This window comes from Cyprinodon variegatus, unplaced genomic scaffold (genome assembly GCF_000732505.1).
Source record: "Cyprinodon variegatus isolate N-32 unplaced genomic scaffold, C_variegatus-1.0 Scaffold432, whole genome shotgun sequence".
NCBI lineage: Eukaryota > Metazoa > Chordata > Actinopteri > Cyprinodontiformes > Cyprinodontidae > Cyprinodon > Cyprinodon variegatus.
In genome coordinates, this window is record NW_015150885.1 from 420,004 (window position 1) to 436,245 (window position 16,242).

The following is a 16,242-nucleotide window of genomic DNA, read 5'->3' on the forward strand; positions in this document are numbered from 1 at the left end:
CTTTTTTCCCATAGGTAATATTTGTTTGTTCTACATCAAAGCGAAACCTCTTTGTGTCCTCTAGATATGACTTGTTCCCCCTCGGCCTTCACTTGTGCCAATCAGAGGTGCGTGCCAGCAAGGTGGCGCTGCGATGGGCACAATGATTGCTTTGATAACAGCGATGAGCTCAACTGCCCCACACAGGTGCCTGGAACGTGCCCTGCCAATCAGTTTACATGCGCCAACCACAAATGTATCCCGCTAACTTGGCTCTGTGATACAGATAATGACTGTGGGGATGGGTCTGATGAAGCCCACTGCTGTGAGTATCTTTAGAAAATCCCACCATAAATATAGGCACCCCAGTTAGAGGTGTTTAGAAAATGAGTAATGTCATTCAATTCAATTTAATTCAAAAATACTTCATTAGTCTAAAAGGGAAATTAAATAAATGACTCCATTTTAAGCATTTTAGAAAAATCATGCCTGTTTTTCAACAAATTCACCCAGAAAAAAACATGTTATTATTGGAACCCTTAATGGTTCCTATACAATAAATGGAAGAGAGTATTATTTTAGCGAATAATCCAAACATTTATTAAAATTACATCGCTTTTTTTTTTTTTTTTTTTTTTTTTTTTTTTTTTTTTTTTTACAGTAAATACAATTAGATTTTTCCTGTTAGGGTTAGTTAGGTTTCAATGATTTTTTTCTTTTAACAACATACCAGAATAATTTTAATAATAAAGAATAAAGATTTTGGGAGGTTTTATTTACAATTTCTTAGTTAATTGAAAGTAGCTGATTGTGGGCAAATTGTGACAAAAAGGGACAGTGCGGAGCCCAGGGAGCAGTCTGTGGTTAAGGGTCTTGTTCAGGGTCCCAGAGTGACAGTCCGTGGGACTTGAATTGTGGGAGTTGAACTCAGAACCTCCGAGACCCAGGCACAATGCTCTAACCAACCTTCTAACCTTCCTTAAAGAATACCTTTAAAAAACTCAATATGAATTAAAAAAAGAGATTTAATAAAAAGAAATTAATACATTAAGAAAAGTAGAAAATAAACACTTTAAAGAAAACAGTCTGAAACACTTCTAGAGGCATAACACATCCTTGTGATTAAATATTGGGCATAGGAATGTAGCATGTAGTAGTGTTTACATAAAGTGCAGCTTGTGACAGAGCAGAAATAGGCTGGTGATCTATTTTGATGTTTATCTCTATATGTGTTCTAGCATCTGTGTGGGTCAACTGCCTTCCAATTAGCAATAAAGCTAATATAAGAGTGCCAATAATTTTTGTGCTGTTAATATTTTTTATTATTTTTATTTATTTTTTTAAAACTTTTTATTTTCAATAACAATTTTTATATCAACACATACATATGTCCACCCTTGTCACATCTCACAATTCACATCTTAATATCTGATTTTTATAGATCATTTTAGACCTTTCAGGCATACAGGTTTTCTATTCCAATATTTTTAATTATAATTAAAACGTTTTCTTTGCACCAACCCCCACTGCACTCCATTTACATATCAGATGTTTTGATGTTGTTCAAAAATTCATTAAAGAACAATTAATAATTAATTCAGATTTTAAAAGCATCTTTTTACGTGTTACCAATAACTGAAAAAAAAGGGATCAAATGCTGTGTTTATATATAATCAGAGACATTTTCCTCCAAAACATACAAAAGAGCTAACAAGGTAAATTTATGTCCTATAAATCAAAAATGAATCATAATTTTATCCTCATCAGTTCAAGAAACTGTTGAGAAAAGATTAATCATTTTTTTAAAGGAACCAAATTTCCTAATATGAAATGGTGCTTAAGGGATTTTTGCTGAATCTGCTGTTAACCTAGTGGTAGAAAGTTAAGTTATATATAAACGTCAGCACTGGGGGCTAATAATAAATTGAATTTTTCTCCTTCAGATATGGGTGCCACGTGCTACCCAGGACAGTTTCAGTGTCCCGACCACCGTTGCATAGACCCCAACTATGTTTGCGACGGAGACAGAGACTGTGTGGATGGAGCAGACGAGCTGGGATGCAGTGAGTAGTTGCTGCTCTTGTGTTGTAATTAATTAATTAATTATGCCAAGGTTCATTGAAGCAGGATTAATTCTATCTTACACAAAGCTATAGAAACCATTTTTAACTGTGAGGTATTTTAGTACCGTAGTTCAGAAACACATTTGCTGGGCAAACTGTTGATAATCATCCCAGTGTATACTTTAAAAGGTGCTTTTTAAGCTCCTAGTTTATTCCTCTCATCTGTTGTGCTGATTATTACTTCTTTTGTACTTACGTTTTTCAGTCTATAACTGCACAATGAGTGAGTTCAAGTGTGCCAGGGGGCATCAGTGTATAAACTCCTTCTATCGCTGTGATGGTGTCTTCGATTGTAGCGACCACTCTGATGAGCAAAACTGTCGTAAGTATTCTTACTGTTCTGGTGCTCGTTAATCACACATTATTGTTTTTTTTGTTTTATACTATGTAGATATATTAGATAAGTCCTAATCAGATATTTTGTCCCTCATATCCATCCATGTGAGTTGTTTTGTGGAAATTGGCTAATACAGAATACTGAGGCAAATACAGATTAAAGCCTCTTGGTATGTTATTTAATATCATTCTATATCTCTTGAGCAAGGTTGAAATAGTTTTGAAAGGTTCATTAGTTTTTATTTTTATCCAGTTTTGACTTCTGATTTGAAAGTTTAGTTTGTTTTCATTAATTTTTTTGTATTTATAAAATTGTTTGGTTTAGTTTTTATTTTTTTTTAATTCTTAGATTTCATTAGTTTCAGTCATAGTTTGATGATTTTACGTAATACGACTATAAGGCTAAAAAATAAAAATAAATAATAAAACTCCCATATAAGGACAGGGCACTGCAGCAACACAAATGATCCGACTGCTGTACCTAACATCAGCTGGGATAATGCTGTACAGGGACAGAAACCTAAACAGCAACCAGAAATTAGACCACATATTAATTATGTTAAAGTCACACAAAAAAAACAAAGGACTGTAAATTAGTTTTGTAAACTGTTATGGCAGTTTAAGTTATTTATTTTTATTTCCATTAAAGAAAATTCTATTTTTCATCATTTTCTTAGTTATAGTTAACAATGGTAACTTTGCTCATCAGTTGTCGGTGGTGCTTATTTTTTCTTTTAATCCTGAGGGTTTGATATGGAGCAGTTATGCTAATGTTAGCCTTACTCTAGCACATTCAAAAGCCCAGAATTCAACACTGTTCTTGGTAATCATCTAGCCTGACGTAGTCCTACTCAATTCTAGTCAGAATATGAGTCTGATACTGCTCCATAGAGCTGTGATTATGGGGCGTGTTTCGAACGAACCGGGAAAAAAAACGCCTCTGCACTCAATTGGATAGACCTACAACCAATAAGAGCAACGGAGTGCGTGACGTATGTTAAGCGAGGCATAGTTGTTGTCAACAAAAATAAAAGCGTGCAGTTGCACGCCTAGAATAAGAAGATGAGCCTTGATCGCGTTTCTCTGTTCCTCTTTTAAAATTAATTTGCTGTCGATATCTTCTAGAACAGACCTAATAGCAGAATCTACTCACCTAAACTCTCCAGCGGCAGCCATTGTTGTTATCACCCATGCTCGCTTTGGTCACGTGGTTGATTACGTTACTGTTGATCATCTGTCCATCATCGTATAAAGCCCGCCCTGACAATTTGATTGGCCCGCCAGATATTGTGCGAGCATACTCGCGCTACTACTGAGCAATGCCAGACCGAACTTCCAGACCTCAAACGTTGTGGGCGGGACTAAGTTCGGAATGGCACCCAGGCTAGTAATCATCATCTGTGCACTCAAAAATGTGTTCTCTTTCTTTATTAAGTTGGGGTTTCGGTTTTAATGTCATAAAATTGAATGAAAAGCCTTTCACATCCTTTCTGCTCCACAACTCTTCTGGACAGCTAGGGGTGTCTGAGCAGCACAACATGGAGAGAGAGAGAGTTGAAGCAACCAATGTCAGTTTTCTTTATGAATAATGTAACGGCTGAAAAATGCTAGGATATCATTGCAGAAACTCTGAATAAACCAATATATAGAAAGTTGTGGAAGCAATAGTAGACAATGATTTTTCAAACTCCCTGGGATTGACCAAAAAATACATAGATACCCAACTACATGCATCAGTAGTTCCTTTTTTTTTTTTTTTTTTTAAAAAGACTACTGTACTAACCATTTAGCTTTGATTTGGTCCACCAGATTAATGGTTGGGTCAGATTTTGGACATCACTTGTTTTGACCCACATGCTTGTGTCCTTATTAGCCACCAGGCCTCCCGGGATGTGCCATCATGAGAGTGAGTTTCAATGTCAATCTGATGGGAGCTGCATCCCATCCTCATGGGAATGTGACGGACATCCAGACTGTCAGGATGGTAGTGATGAACACCACGCCTGCCCTCCCCGGACCTGCCTTTCCACGCTGTTCCGCTGTGACAATGGAAACTGCGTTCTGCACAGCTGGATATGTGACGGAGACAACGACTGCAGAGACATGAGCGATGAAAGAGATTGTCCCACGCCACCTTTCCGATGTCCAAGCTGGCAGTGGCAGTGTCCTGGTCACAGTGTTTGCATCAATCTTACCACAGTGTGTGACAACACACCTGACTGCCCCAATGGCGCTGATGAGTCTCCACTTTGCAGTAAGTGGCATCTTCTGTTTATTTCAGCTTGCGCTAAAAAACAAACCCAGAAAGCAAGTTTGATTTTTTTCTTACCCATATCTTAATATATAGAATACATTTTGCTTAGGTATAAGAAGGCACTGTTAAGTGTAACAACCAATTTATTAAATTGAAATCTAAAAAAAACATACAACAAATTTCGAAAAAATGAAATCAATTAGAGATTTGTTTGATGAATGGAATCCAGATTCTTTCTATTTAATTTTTTATGCTCATTTTATACATCATTTTCTAAGTGCATACAATGTTTACTTGTACATAAGCCATGATTGTATTGTTCTCAGTAACTTTCACCCATTCAATGAAAAACTTAACAGTCTATTTCAACCTGATTTTTTTAATTCATCACTTTTATTAAACTCTTGTAATACATTCAAAGCATTCGCTTCACATCACAGAAAAATTGTGTTCAAAGTCACCTACTTATTTTTGTGTTCTTGTGTTTAAATCAAGCATGTGTGTGATTTGTCTTGTATTGACCCGAAAATGATCTTTGATTCCCCTTCCCCTCCTGTTGCCTCTGTCCCAACTTTCAGACGAGCCTTTACCAGGTAGGAAGAAACTTTCAATCCCTAACAGAATTGTTGCAAGTAGTTTAGATTTATCTTTAACAGATGCAAAATCATTTCTGTTATAAATTTCCATCAATCACCATGCACCACATTCATAACCTAGCTTTGACACAGGACAGCATTTCTGAGGATATAGTTTTTGCTTTGTTAATGTTATTAGTCTTTTCTAGAAAGCTGCATGTATATTAAAGGCTTTTTTCTCCAGATTTTCTGTTCTAAATAAACCTTTTCTTACTTTAAACTCAGACCAGGAGAGCTGCTCTGATAACAACGCTGGCTGCACACATGGTTGTATCCAAGGGCCTTTTGGGGCCCAGTGCACGTGCCCTGTTGGTTATCAGCTCAGCAATGACTCCAAAACCTGTGAGGATATAGATGAATGTAATCCCCCAGGACTGTGCAGCCAGCACTGCTTTAACGAGAGGGGCTCCTTCCGCTGTCACTGCCAGGAGGGTTACACTCTTGAAGCAGACCAGCGTACCTGCAAGGCTTCAGGTAAGGGGAAGAAATGTTTTTAAACTTCAGGGTACGGGACATCTTTATCAAGTTTTAAATAACCTAAATTATATTTTTAAAAAAAGGAAATACTTCTAATATCAGGCCTACTGTGATCTTGGCTTTTAGCATTTTTTACCAGTCAAACAGGTATCTGATTTCTCCACTCGCCCAGCTGGAAGAAGCCATGGGGGGAAAAAAGTGGGACTTGGCCCCCAGACATCCAGACGGACACACTGCCTTTCTTCTCTTTTTGTGTTTCTTTGCTCCTCTGATTTCAAAAGATAAGGCAAATAACATATATGTCAGTCACTGGCCATCGCCGCGGTAATTAGGACATAATCACAAACAAAGGACTGTTTATAAGGGGAGTGTGCTTGACATGAGCTCCTCTTCCCTCACAGATAATTGCCTGAAAGCTTTTGCCGTACAATAGGACATTATTTGCACATAAGTGCATTCCTGAAGGACTGCCATTTGAGTAGGGTCTATTTAAGAGTCTTTTTGTCTGGCTGTTGTCAACTCACACACACTGGAACTGATAAGTGTTTTTCTTGTCTTAAAATAAACATAACTGGATTTTTATATGTTTTATTTATAGATTCACGTCAAGCCTTCCTACTTGTGGCCAGTCGAAATCAAATCATCCAAGATGAAATAAGCGCTCAACCAAATGTGATTCGGTCACTGATTCGAGACGGACGCAATGTTGTGGCTATAGATTTTGACTCTGTTTCCAACCGTGTGTACTGGTCTGATACAAGCCAGGACAGAATCTGGAGTTCTAACATAAACGGCAGCGACAGAGCTGTGGTAAGTGAAAGAGAAATGGAAAGACTAATTGAAAGATTTCTATGCATTCTGGAAAATTACGGACTTTCATTTAGAAAAAATGTATTCCAGTTTGCTGTTTTTTCCTTTTACTCAAATGCTGTATTTTTTCTTTCATCTTTCCTCTCATGAGTTAATTGCTTACTTAAATCTTTTTACTTTTCTCCTTTTTCTCCTCGTATTCCGTTCTTCCTTTACGCTGCCTTCTCCTTTATTTCCCCATTTTGTCTTAACTCTCCTTCATCCTTTTCCTTGTGATGCTCTTGCTACTATCCTTCTTCCCTGTTCTCTCCTCCTCCCTCCCTTATGTTCTTTCTTCCTCATATGACCTTTTACCTTTCTACTTCTTATTTGTTTCCCTCATTATGTCCTTCTTTCCCTTTTTATTTTTTACTTCTATACTTCTTCCCATCCTTCATTGCTTCCTTTCTTCAGTTGTGGCTCTAATGTTTAAAGTAGAATTATCTGCCTTAGTAACATTTGTTGTTATTATTTTTAATTGGCTGCAAATAAATAATAATCTTAAATGAACAATGTGTAAGAACCATTTTACTGGTAATTTATCGTAGTGATATGTTCATTTATCTTTACGATAGATATTTGACAGTGGAGTGACTGTGACAGAGAGCCTGGCCGTGGACTGGGTTGGCAGGAATCTATACTGGACGGACTATGTCCTGGAGACAATTGAAGTGTCCAAACTGGATGGAACACATCGGACTGTTTTAGTTAGCCAAAATGTCACTAATCCTCGAGCTCTTGTGCTAGACCCCAGAGACAGGTCAGAGACAAGTTTTCATGTCTCCTTCAAAACCTTTAACATTTGGTCACAAAAAACACACATTTTAATAAACATTATGAGTAGTAGGTGAGTGTGAGATACAGTAGATGTATTCACAATACTGACTAAATTCCCTGTTTCCATAAACAGGTGGTTTGCACCAACCATCTATAGACTAAGATTTTTGCCCATTTCTTTTTAAATTAGCTTAAGGCCAAATAAATTATTATTATTTTTTTTTTGTTCCATCATGTAAAAAAAAAAAGGGAAAACTTTAAATCTGTCATTACAACATGGAAAATATATTTAAAGCAAAGAAAGTCAGTAATTAAGGATTTATTCTGTTTTCCAGTGCTCATCTGATGTTTTGGACTGACTGGGGAAGGAACCCCCGCATTGAGAGAGCAAGCATGGATGGGAAACTCAGGACAGTCATCATAAGCAGCAAACTGTACTGGCCTAATGGTTTAACCATAGACTATCCAAATAATTTGCTATACTTTGCTGATGCCTATTTGGACTTCATTGACTACTGCGACTACAATGGCAACAACAGAAAACAAGTCCTTGCCAGTGACTTGGTAAGTGCATGAGGTGCTAGTAGTCTAATTATGGGCAGAAACACATTTATCGTACCTTTTGATAACATGTGTAGGACACCATTGTTTTTCTTCTGTTACTCTCTAAAAAAGGTACTTCAACATCCGCACGCAATTACCATTTTTGAGGATTTCGTTTATTGGACCGACAGATACATCAACCGAGTGATGCGAGCTCATAAATGGCATGGCGAGAACCAGACAGTCATGCTGTTTAACTTACCTCAGCCAATGGGCCTTGTGGCAGTGCACCCAACCAGGCAACCAGCAGGTATAGGATTGGCTTCTTCCTCACTGAATGGCATTTCAGGCTACAGTGTTACAGGACTTGTGTTACTGGACAACTCCACTCTTACTATCTTCAATAAGAATCTTTACAAGATATTTTTCATATTTTCTGTGGTTGCCTTGCACAACTCATATTGGGACATCTCCTTTCTGTATGGTATGATGGCTGGGCATCAGCATGGTTTTATTCTTGTATACTGATGGAAGAAGCTCCTGCTGGCAACTGGAAGCTACACATCCAGACATGTGGTTATCCACAACTCTTTTCCTGATATCTTGGCTATTTTCTTTTCATGTTTGTGTCCCACAAGTTATACCTTTCATGATTTTGGCTTTCCTTAATCATTAAAAAGTAAAAATAGTATTCTTGAATCTATTTGTTTTATTTTACCTTTATTTTACCAGGAAATAAATCAATTGGGATGTGGAATCTCTTTTAAAAGGAGATCCTGGTCAAGAAGTATAAATGCAAAATTCCTGAATTTAGATAAAATAACAAAAATAGTGCATGGTGGCACAGTTTGTAGCACTGCTGCCTTGCAGTAAGAAGGTCCTAGTTCGATTCCTAGCCTAGGATCTTTTTGCTTGGAGTTAGCATGTTCTCCCCATGCATGCATGGGTTCTGTCCAACTACTCTGGCTTCCTCCCTCAGCTAAACCATATGACTGATAGGTTAATTAGCTTTTCTAAATTGCCCTTAGGTGTGTGCATGGTTGTCTGTCTCTGCGTTGGCCTGCAATAGTCTGGGACCTGTCCAGATGAGTGGGGAAGGTGGATGTTATGGATATTTATAGTAATTCCATCTGATTCAAAAAAGGAAAAGTTTTTTCTGATTTCAAACAGCGATGAGAAAAAAAGTTGTGCGTGCCTTAAATCTACAGTGTTTGTAACCTTTCTGGATTTAGCCATATATAAGTCCACTTTGCACTAATTTAATCTCTGGCTGCACGTTGGCTGCAGCCAGGATGTCATGTAACCTGCAAAGATCACTTACCGGGACTCTCTCTTCAATTTGTAGGGCGAAACCACTGCTTGGGGAGCGCCTGTACACATATCTGCCTACTCTCTGCTGTGGGACCAAGATACTATTCATGTGCCTGCCCCTCAGGCTGGACTCTGGCAGCCGACCAGTTCACTTGTGCCAGAGGTATGCAGCCGGCCAACAGGAGGAAAACACTCATCACTTAAATTGATAAAAAAAAAGGAAGTCTGGTCAAATATTGCTGATAAGTTGATATATTCATCAACTTTTCATCTCAGCAGTCATTACTTTTATGAAAAACAAAACTGCTAATCCCCATGTGATTTTCACATGCTTTCTGTGCATTGATCTTAACTTTTGTAAGAGGAGAAATCTTTGTAAACAGCATTGTTGTACTAAAGATTGAATCAGGTACCTGTCAACAGCCTCCCATTTAGAATACCTTGTAACCTGCGGCTCAGGTCATAAATATTAAGACTCATATGAACATGTCTTTCATGATCTGAAGAGGACAAGAGACCTTTAATATGAGGTCCAAGGAGTCCACCTTAGGTCAGCAGCTTAACTCATCTCAGGTTTCAGCCGCTACAAACCAAGCAGACTGCAATCTCTTCTTGAAGCCAACGATTATCCAAGAATGAAAATACCCTACAACCATTCTTTGACTCTAATCTCTGATGACAAAGCAAATCAGATTGGAGGACCGGCTTTCACCAGTCAATCCTCTTTATAGATAAAGGTACTCTAGCATGAGATCCCTAATTTGCACCAAATATTTTTCATAGGAAGCAACAGTGTGCAACTGCACCTAATTGTACCTCAGGATCTGTTTTGTAAGTTTGTAAATAAGTCAGGTTTTACACTTTATTCTCTAAAAATAAAATACATTTGCATAATGTCTGTCATTTATTAGAGTGCAAATTTTGATTGAGTTTTGTCTGATAAAAAAAACAATCATCATCTTTTACACACTTTAGCCATCTAAAAATTGTTGATCTAATATAAAGTGCAACATTTTTTAAACCCATTTTAGATTTACCTGACCAAAATATAAATTTAAAAAGAAATTGGCTCTTACATAAATAAATAAATAAATATATATATATATAAATATATATATTTAAATAAAATCTTTTTTCAGCTAAATTTATGGTAAATATGTTTAGTTTTATGTATAACTGTGTTTCATATTCCCTTTGTAAAGTTGAGTACAAAAACACAGCAGTTCTTTAAATCGAATGCATGTCACCTAAAGTTAACATTTATTTACGCAAACCCAAAAAGTATCGGATCACTAAAAGGTGTTTATGTATCATTTAGATTGGGCTTGGTTTACCTGAGAAATAATTATTGAAATTAAGTTTTTCTCTTCTCATGTTGCTGCTAAATATTATTTCCTTTTGCCAAAGGATATAAATTCATATTGTTTAGATGTTACAGTTATGAGATTTAAATGTATTTCATCTCCCCCAACATTTTTTCCTGTTTTTTTTTCATCATTGTTCTCATGTCTGGGAAATATTTCAGACTTTCCTTTGATGAAATTAACACAGATTTGTACTACTCTACTAGTTGAAGATCCCTTTCTGGTGGTTGTGAGAGACAGCATCATCTATGGTATTCCACTGAATCCGGAGGACAAGAGCAATGATGCCATGGTTCCAGTCGCTGGTCTTCACAACGGCTATGATGTTGACTTCGATGATAGAGAACAGACCATCTACTGGGTTGAACACCCTGTGAGTCCATGCAATGTGTCTTCTAAGATGCTAGACTATAGGCAAACCTCAGTTATGTTCTTCATTTTATAGTTAGTGCTCAAAGCACGCTGTGGTTACAGTTCTATTCAAATCATTGTCCTTAGTAAGAGGTTCACTGACATATGTAGTACAAGTCTGGCCATGTTAGGTGATGTTAGCTTGAAGATATGTTTAAATCTGTCCAACAGGGTGAGATCCACAGGGTTAGGTCGGACGGTACAAACAGGACGGAGTTTGCCCCCGCGGCCATTCTGGGCTCTCCTGTAGGTTTGGCTCTGGACTGGATCACAGAGAACCTTTACTACACCAACCCAGCTACACAGTCTATTGAGGTGAGATTAATTCATTTATTTATCCTTTTGTTTATCTTTCTACTTGCTCACTTTTTTTGTTTGGCCAGGTTTTAAAGTTGAGAGGAGAAGCACAGTACCGGAAAACTATCATCACCAACAACGGCTCTCCAACCGGCGCTGGCAGTCCTGTTGGCATCGCTGTGGATGCAGCACGTGGGTAAGCCTCATTTAACACCGTCCTGGCACAGCCACTCAAATCCACTGCTACTGAGCCTTTACAGCCTCCATCTGGTTGGCCTCAGGAGAGATCTTAACAACACTAGCTACCGTCTAAAACCCCACCAGCTTACAGTCAACAAACAAATGCTTTCCTTTCTTAATATGGGTTAAACAATGAGCATTTTTTGTTGATATATAGATATATAGATATATATTATATCTAGTTATGAAGGCATGAGCTGATGTGTAATTCATATTGTGTTATAACCTATAGTAAAAATACCCTAGTGTCACAGTATCATAGCTCCAACACCACTGCTGCTATAACTTAATGTTGTTTACCATCATTGGTATATAATGTCAATGGCGTTAGCAGCATGGAAGAAACAACTATGGCAGACGACAAACCAAAGGAAGGAGTTAAGACTGAGCACATCAACCTAAATGTGGCAGGGCAGGATGGTCCTTAGAGAGGTTTAAGTTAAAAAGGCATACTCCTCGCAGCAAGCTGATGAAAGTTTACTGTGAACGGAAGGGTCTACCAATGAGTCAAATAATTAATAATTTCAATTTGATGGTAAGCCAATTAATGAGACTAAAACACCTTCACAGCTGTAAATGGAGGATAAAGATTTGATAGATGTCTTCCAACAAAAAACAGGAGGATTGACCCTTTACAGTTTCCTGTGAACAACCCTACCTCCCTTGTTTTCCTGAAAGCCTTTTTGCTTTAATGAGTTTGTTTTATTTTCTTCTTCCCATGAACCAGAAAAAATAAGAATCCTGATTTTTTTTTTTTTTTACATGTGCATCAGCAGGGATTTCAATTTGGAGGAAATACGTTTGATTTAAAATGTTATGGAAATAAATGTACTTTTTTTTTTAAATAAATGTTTGGTGTTCAGGTAAAAAACATATTTATGGAGCTACATTGGGGCCATAAAGTGTGGTAAAAAAATAAAAATAAAAAAACAAGAATTAAAATGATCCTAAAAAAAGTTTTTTTTTTTAAGTTTTGCAACAAAGGCAAATGCATTTTTTTTTTTTGAAAAAATGTTTTGCAAAAAAAAAAAAAATTGAAACTGGAAAAAAAAAAAGTTTTCATTTTCAAGTTGTTTTTTTTTCACAGTTGTAGATTTGATTATTTTGCTTCAAATTTTCTTTCCTATTATGCCCTGTGGGGCGGGGCCTCTGATCATTGGATGTTGAATGTGACTGACAGCTTAACACAGTGACAGAACAACATATTAGGTGCATTCAAAATAAGCTAGACCTGCACAGATCCAGTCAGTGTTTGTCTGTGGCCCCCCTAAAACCCTTCCAATTAGTCATGCATAAACACAAACTTCAATGATTAATCAGGGGTGTATTTATTGTAGGCATTTGTTCATAATGTACTTAACAGGCTTTTAAGATGGAGGCTATTTGTTGGGATGAATATTACAAAACAATTCTATAAATAACATGGAAAACAATCCACAAATAAAAGATATGTGCAATATTAGGCTTTGCTTGGCTGACTATTTAATGCTTTTATGTTGTAACATTTAGCCTTATTATTAAGCTAATTTTGGGGTTAGGCTTATAACAATCAATAAATTAGATTAATTATACAGGCCATTATCAATACATATAACATACCTAACTGTGAGACTTTTCATCAATACAATACATAGAACTCTAAAGGAACTTTTATTTTATATGTGTTCTATTATGTATATTCTACCAATGAGTTGCATAACGCTAACGCGATGCTAGAAGTATTTTTCAGTTGCAAAAAGCCTTTTCCCACCTGTTGCATTCAGCGAAAAAGGGAACTGGAATTATCTGTAACATATCTTTGACATTCTATATATATGTGATTGGTTTTGAGAGATATTTTGAACCCATAGGCTGTTCTAGTGGGCATAGTTGAAAAGTGCTGTATATCCAAGGTGACCTGCATATGTGATAGTTTTGTACCAGTTCTGTCAGGAGGAAATGTTGAAAATTCCATAAACTGTACTGTGGGAGATCATGTGGAAAGACAACCGTATTACTTCTGCTAGAGGCTCTCCACATGCTCTCCCACAGTACAGTGGTATTAAAGCCATTTATAAGGGGAATATATGTAAATTTCTCTACTTTAAGAAACAAAGAAAAATGCTCTTTATTCTAATATTTAGAAATACAAGGTATTTTAAATATTTATAAATGACTAAAGATCATAAAACCTATTTAAACTGATTTAAATTTCTGTGAAAAAAGTTAATTCCTGGTTTAAACAGTGATTGTTTAATGTAACCTTAAGTTCATATGTTTTTTATTTCATTTAGCAAACTTTACTGGACAGACCAGGGAACGGAAAGTGGTATTCCTGCAAAAGTAGCATCAGCGGATATGGATGGCATGAACCCCGTCAACCTCTTCACCAACAACCTTGATCACATTGAGTTCCTCACTGTGGATATCCAGGAGAACAAGCTGTACTGGGCCGTTACAAGCACTGGAAAAGTCTGTTTTCATTCATTTACCTCCTCCTAAAAATTGCTGGTACTTAATGTGCTCTGTGCTGTAACTTTGATGTGAACACCCTTGAAGAACATCCTTTCTTTTTTCTTCTTTCTTAGATTGAACGTGGGGATCCAGATGGAACAAATCGTATCACGATAGTGACCGGTCTTTCCCATCCTTGGGGTGTCGCTGTCTATCAGAACTACCTGTTCTTCAGCGACCGGGATTTTGAGGTCATCGAACGTGTAGACAAGTCGTCTGGTGCCAACAGGGTTGTGATGAGAAACAACGTGTCTGGACTTAGAGTCCTAAAAGTTCATTTTAGAGATAGTAAGTGGCATACTCCCTTAAAGTTAATTTGCACAGATGACTAGAGATGCACCGTAGAGTTTTGTGGCTTAATTAATTAACCATATTATGCAATGCAGCTGGAAAGTATTGCCCCCCTTACATATTTCTTTAAAACTTTCTTTTTTTCACACTTAAAAGTCTCACATAATTAAACAAATATAAACATCAGACAAAAGGAACTTGTAGCATTAGCATTAGTCTTTTTTTTCCATCAGCGCAACGTCAGAAAAAAAAATCCTTGTTTAAATTGTCCTTTTTCTTTCTCAAGCGCTGCAAGAGGGAAAAAATTATTTTTTTACCAACTCATTTTACTTTTTGTTTTTGTAAATACACAGCTTTTGTATCTTATTTTACGTTGCAAAAATCTGATTTTATATTTGGGACATTGATTCTTGAAATCCCAGCTTCTCTGACTATACAGTGGAAGAATTCAGCTGACAGTGTCCGTCTGTTTTATCACGCCAGTGCCTCTAGTGGCAAAATAAAGTATTACAAGAACAAACAGAAAAATTTGCCTTTGATATTTTTTTTTTCACTTGCCTTTCAGGGCAAAAAATAAAACAAGGAAAAAAAAAACTTCAAACTTTTCTATTCCAGATTTTTTCCCCCTCTTGCCTCTCAGGGCTTCCATAGTACAATTATACCCAAGAAATGATTTCCAAATACATTTTTGTAGCCCTCCTGCGATGAGCAAAAGTTGGGGTATATTATGAATAGATGTGAAACATAAGAGAGCAGTTGCTGAAACAGTTTTATTTGTTTACACAAAAATGAACATATATTAACAAATTAAATTCCTTAACTCGAGATGTGTCTGGTTCTGGTCGTCAGCTGATTTCTGTGTATCTGTATGTAGACTGTTGGAATTAAGCTTTTTCTTTGATGCATTTCTAATGTCGTGCTTTCTCTTCAAACTTAGCGTCTGCAGGGACATCTAACGGCTGCTCTGACAATTTAGGAGCATGTGAGCATCTGTGTCTGCCGCGACCACGAGGTTTTTTCACCTGTGCATGTGCGACAGGTTTTAAACTTAATGCAGACAACCACACCTGTGCCCCTTACCAGTCCTACGTTGTCATCTCCACTCTGTCTGCAATAAAAGGCTTCAGTCTAGAAGGCTCAGATCACTCTGAGGCCATGGTCCCTGTGGCTGGTAGAGGTTAGTGATGTTAATATCCTATTTCCAGTCATTGATTTCATATATGCACTGTGTCATTAATTTATTTAGTCCCACAGTAGAGAACACAAATTCAGTTACTTTCTTTTTAAATGCTCTCTTTCAGGTCGTAACGCTCTCCATGTTGATGTGCACATGGCTTCTGGCTTCATTTATTGGTGTGACTTCAGCAGCACTATGGCGATCCAAAACGGAGTTAGACGCATAAAGCCTGATGGTTCAGGATTACATAGTGTAGTTACATCTGGAATAGGGCGCAATGGGATACGGGGTATTGCTGTGGACTGGGCTGCAGGTAAGCTGCTGATGTAATTTAGGCATGTTGTAATTTTCACTTACATTTGGTAAGCCTTATTTAAATGCTGTGTTTTCTGAAAATCAACAAGAGGTTATGTTATGCAAGTCAGCTATAGAAGGCCGCGAGAATTTTAAAATAAACTATGAATAGAGTAGAAAAATTTTACAAGTGCATGGAATTTTGTGCATCTCTCAGAGTCAGTACTTTTTAAACTATAAAACAGAAACAAATAAACGTACATAAACAAGAAATAAAAGGCATTGGATGGCATAGAAATAATAATGCATTTAGTTTGAGGTTGTAAAAGGTATTCTTTCTCTTTAATATCCTGTGCCTCTAGCTGGACAGTGGCTTGGAAAAAAGTTATGG

At 37.0% G+C, this 16,242-nt stretch overlaps 1 protein-coding gene and 1 pseudogene across 2 annotated transcripts in view; both read left to right on the forward strand.

Moving 5' to 3' along the window:
* lrp2 (LDL receptor related protein 2) overlaps positions 1-16,242 on the forward strand; it is a 76,499-nt gene that overhangs the window by 23,098 nt on the left and 37,159 nt on the right. The window contains exons 22-39 of one of the 2 annotated variants that reach the window (XM_015388696.1): positions 65-304; positions 1,923-2,042; positions 2,308-2,424; positions 4,312-4,692; positions 5,271-5,285; positions 5,553-5,801; positions 6,403-6,614; positions 7,229-7,413; positions 7,766-7,994; positions 8,106-8,283; positions 9,319-9,447; positions 10,855-11,021; positions 11,231-11,374; positions 11,443-11,552; positions 13,870-14,047; positions 14,164-14,377; positions 15,318-15,557; positions 15,682-15,870. In XM_015388696.1, coding sequence (XP_015244182.1) covers positions 65-304; positions 1,923-2,042; positions 2,308-2,424; positions 4,312-4,692; positions 5,271-5,285; positions 5,553-5,801; positions 6,403-6,614; positions 7,229-7,413; positions 7,766-7,994; positions 8,106-8,283; positions 9,319-9,447; positions 10,855-11,021; positions 11,231-11,374; positions 11,443-11,552; positions 13,870-14,047; positions 14,164-14,377; positions 15,318-15,557; positions 15,682-15,870 — 3,297 coding nt within the window. The remainder of the gene's footprint in view (positions 1-64; positions 305-1,922; positions 2,043-2,307; positions 2,425-4,311; positions 4,693-5,270; positions 5,286-5,552; positions 5,802-6,402; positions 6,615-7,228; positions 7,414-7,765; positions 7,995-8,105; positions 8,284-9,318; positions 9,448-10,854; positions 11,022-11,230; positions 11,375-11,442; positions 11,553-13,869; positions 14,048-14,163; positions 14,378-15,317; positions 15,558-15,681; positions 15,871-16,242) is intronic. The other variant, XM_015388697.1, reaches the window with a different exon arrangement.
* On the forward strand, positions 11,947-12,244 carry LOC107093548 (annotated as a pseudogene).